At 37.4% G+C, this 4,537-nt stretch overlaps 1 protein-coding gene across 1 annotated transcript in view; it reads left to right on the plus strand.

Annotated features, from left to right (window-relative positions):
- The window catches only part of DHX35 (DEAH-box helicase 35), a 46,637-nt gene that overhangs the window by 3,582 nt on the left and 38,518 nt on the right, over positions 1-4,537 (plus strand). Inside the window, exon 5 of the mRNA XM_006033841.1 lies at positions 3,506-3,610. Within this exon, the coding sequence (XP_006033903.1) occupies positions 3,506-3,610 (105 nt within the window). The remainder of the gene's footprint in view (positions 1-3,505; positions 3,611-4,537) is intronic.

Here is a 4,537-nt window from a genome sequence, read left to right on the forward strand (position 1 = left end):
GCACCCCCCCCCAGTTTATAAGAGTAAGATTTCATTTTGAGCTATTATGCTATCACTTCTGTATATATACAATACAAACACACAAATCAGGACAAAAATATTAAAACAAAATAAATTAAAATATGTTATTGTCAGTGTTTGATTTTTAGGTATCTAATTTGTTTTTTTTCCGGTTCCAAGATGGCAAACCCCCTTCCCAAAAGGAGTAGTTCTTGGGGACAAGGGGAACCACTTCTAGTGGCAAAGGTCAGATGTTAGGGGGTAGGACTTTTGATTCCAAGAGGGCAGCCAGGGTGTGGGGCACCTGTCAAGGGGCAGGGCTACCCTTGTGTCAACAGCTCACCAAACCTTGTTAAGTGGCCATCCACCAGAAATAATTGCCTGCCCCGGTCTACATACTGATGTAGGTTAATTTACTAATTGTTTCTCTCTAATTGGAATGGGGATTCATTTGTAAACGCAAATCTCTACTTTTATTATTGCAATTCCTGGCATGATAGTGTGTGGTTCAGTTCAACCTGACTAGCAGGCATTGCCAAAGAGGTTGTCAGATCTGGAATGGCAAAAGTAGATCTTATGAGCTAGAACTGAGGGACATCTGCTGAGTTGTGTATAGGAAGCTGGTGCTGTGCTTTGTTTGTGAATGAGACCATTATTAATTCCTCATGGTCTTTAAACACCCAAAAAAGTAAGTGGTGGTAGAAAAGTGTTTGTATGACATAATGGAATAGAAGGAAGATTGTGATCTGATTGTGTGTCTAGTACCCCTTGTCTAATTTGTTGTCCTATTGTATTAGTGTTCTCTGCTAACCTGTTCATCATACTGATTCTTTCTATGTTGTTCTCTTCATTGCTGAGATTTAGCTCATGGGTTTAAGTTTCAGTCCGTTGTAGCATTCAACTTTTGCCCCAAATAACTTTGTGACTCTTGACCATTTTGTGCAACTTTCTCTGCCATACTCAACCTGTCCCTTGTTATAGTACATTTTATGTACATATTGTACCTAATACCTATGTTATCCATTACACTGTAAATTTGTTGTACATATAGTTCACGAGCCTGGACCTCTGGAAAAATAAACACTTGGTAGATTCCTCTTTCCATGTCAAGCTGGATTGCTGATCTTTTGTTTGTCATGGTCTTTTGTCTACCATCCATCATGAAGGACTGGAATCTAATGCTTGAGTGATCTTTTCCTTTAGCTCTTCTCCGTTCTTATCTTCAATAATATGCCTAATTGCCTGTGCAGTGCAGTACCTGAGGTACTATATAAAATGCAGAAACTTGCACGAACTTTGTGTGTTTACTCTCCAATTTGACTTGGGTCTGTTTTAAATCAAGACATTTCAGCTTTTTAGCTTAAAGCTAAGTATATGGCCATGGAGGAATCTTGCTTGCTGTGGGAACACGCTTGTGATTTCTCTGGGAATTCATGGCCAATGTAGAGAGATGGGAAGCATGTTATTTAATTTATTACTTTGACTAATTGAAATTGACTTTTGATAAAGCAGACTATTCATCTGCTATAATCCAGTAAAGGATGGAGGTCATCAAAAGGGGAAAGAGGCAGTTGCAATGATATAAACTCCTGCAAGCTGTGCTGAATTAACCAACCTGAAATGTAGAGGTATTTACTTGTGTTGTGTGAGGAATAGTGCCAAGAAGTTTGTGTTTGAAATCCTGGGTTCATGAAGGAATTCATGGAAGAATGCCTAATGGAAATAGCAGACAGGTCAGCATGAAGGAGATAGGTTCATGAGTGCAGGGAAGAGACCAAAGTATGCCTGTGCAGATTATTTAAAAAAAACAACCTGTCAAAACAATTTAAAAGAGGATTATTTATATGCAACTGAAAACAGCATACTGCTGACAAACTTAATAGAACAAACATCCATGTTTGTCCCTTTTGCAGTGGCTTTAGTTTTTAAATACAGGTTTTCTTTTGCTGAACTTTCTGTTCTACTCTCTAGTAATACATTCTGGCCAACATAATAGCATCTGCTTAATCAAGTTTGAAGCTTTCGTCTCTTGATTTGGTGGTTCAGTATGTTGAAAATTTTGATTTAAAGAGCAAATTTCTCTCCATTTCTCTGCTAAATATTTGCACCTTACATCAGCAGTGGGAGATTTTTAGTTTGATTCTTAATGTCTACTGTCTTCTTTAGCAAAAAGTTAGATATCAGAAGCAAATATTCCACCACTTCTTGTTTTTTGGGTCAATTTAGCTCAGCAATTGAATATAATTTCTCAGTAGAACATGGTCACCTTCTCTATGCACATATCCACATTTAGTCTCTTGATTCTTAATATTGCTGGCAACTTGGATGCTATTTTTGAATGGGAAACAAAAATATATTACTACTGGGATAACTGTGCCAGCAGGTGAATGCTGGTTTTATAATTATTGTTTAGAAAAGGCTGTTCGAACAGCCATAAATGCTGCTACAAATGGAAATTTCCCTCTTCCCCAACAAGAAATTCAGCTGGAGCTGAGACTGTTTCATAGATGATAAATGTCTATGCGGCACAGAGAAGGTGTAAATTGATTCAGCATGTTTGCAAAAATAAAACATTGGTCTTCACATAAAATGACACTAACAATGTCATTTGCATGCATTTGATTTTGCAGGTGATAACTTTGTCAGTGTTTCATGGCCAGCATTTGGATTAATATAGTCTCTTGAATTAACTTCTAAAAACTCGATTTCAAATGTTTAAGGGTATTTTTTCTTTTATTTAGCACAGGCTATTCTTCCCCTCCCCACTTCTTTAGTGCGCTTATTTTAAATTGGCTTATAGAAAGCCATAATCTCAGGGGCACAGGCAATTTTTAACAATGGTGCAGTTACCAAAGTATATACAGTTGAGAATTAAACCCTGTAAGTTTGACTCACCTTTTCCTAGCACCCATCAATAGAAGTTCCAGATTACTCAAGGTAAAATAGTTCAATGAAATCCTTTCTATGTATTCTGGCTGCTGAGAGACTGGTTGGGGAAGTCTCTACCTCAGAGGGTTAATAAATGCCTCTGTGTGTTTTTACTCTATCCTTCTGTCAGCTGTCTGGGTGCTTTGAGAAACTCTCTTTCCAGTTTTAGCCTTTCCCACAGTCTGTGTCCTCTGTCACAGCCAGCCAACTCCTTAGCTTTCTGAAGTAGAAACAGAGATAAATTGTCCTGATGCTTGTTGTTTTTGCTGTCATTTAATTTACTGTGAGCATTTGTTCTATTTTCTCAGGAGGTGTTCTTTTATTTTGGAACTGCTAAAATGTCCTATTTATCAGTTGTATCAAAATGCTTTATTTTTTAAAACTATAGGACATTAACCATGCTGCTATAGAGAGTGAATTTTCTTAGTGCATCAGGATCAATTCAGTGTAAAGACCATTGTTTTCTTATTACACAACTCCTTTAGCTGTTCCTAAACACTGATATCAAAGAAGTTTGTGATAAACTATCTTCCTTATTACTGTGTGTCTGTTCCTTGTATGTTGTATTTTCTTTTAGGTTGCAGGCCGAGTGGCTGAGGAAAGAGGCGCTATGCTGGGTCATGACGTTGGATATTGTATTCGTTTTGATGATTGCACAGACCCTCAGGCTACAAGAATTAAGGTGAAATTTGAGCAGATTTCAGCTATCCCAAAATGGTTAGCTGAAGCTCATGAGGTGCTTTTGCAAACACTTTAACCTTTGTAATGTCTGATGAGACTGATATGTTAGATTGTACTCACGTAGATGAGGAAACTGAAACATTGGCAGGTTAATTGTCTAGAATCATGCCAGTGGGTCAGAAGTAGAATGAGGAATAGGTGTCCGGCTCCCTGCTAGAACATTACATTCACAATTGTCAATATTTTTAGACTTTATTAAAGAAAGTGGTGTAGTGCTTTATTATGCTATTTATTTCTGGGGTGATAGATCAGCAGTTTGAAAGAGCAAGTTTTTAAGGAATGGAGCATTGGTTTTCATTCCACTTTTATATATTTTATTCTCGTTGTTCAGCATGGTCAATACCAGCAGCCATTTAAAACCTATAGGAGGTTTTTCAAGGTGGTTAAGATCAGATCAGATTGCTGCAGTGTTCGTGAAACTTGATAACAGTGAAGCGGTAATGTAGGTCTGCAGTGAGTCAAAGTTGAACCCTAGCATCACCTGAATTACAGAATTAGATTAAAAGTGCAGTAAGTTAGAGAATTAATAGACAAGTTGAAGGTGACTTCATGTGAACTAGAGTACTCCTCATGGCTGTATTTTAAATTATCACAGTGAGCCACATTGAAGTTACTGGTGCTGTATAGAGAAGAGTCCTTTTCAGTGGATTAAAAGCAACTCTTAGGTTTTATATAATACTTTCTCATTAATAAAGCTTCATCAACAGACTTACCAGCTATAAGCAATTTTGAGAAGCAGTATAAAAGAGTGGAAAGACATTTGTTTGAAAAACAATTTTTTTTGATGGATTCTGGGATTGGGTATTGGGAATATGGAGTTTTTCACCCCAGTTCCGTAGGTTCATGTCCAACTCATGAGCCTAGTTCA

The sequence above is a fragment of the Alligator sinensis genome, unplaced genomic scaffold (genome assembly GCF_000455745.1).
Source record: "Alligator sinensis unplaced genomic scaffold, ASM45574v1 scaffold460_2, whole genome shotgun sequence".
NCBI classification, from domain to species: domain Eukaryota; kingdom Metazoa; phylum Chordata; order Crocodylia; family Alligatoridae; genus Alligator; species Alligator sinensis.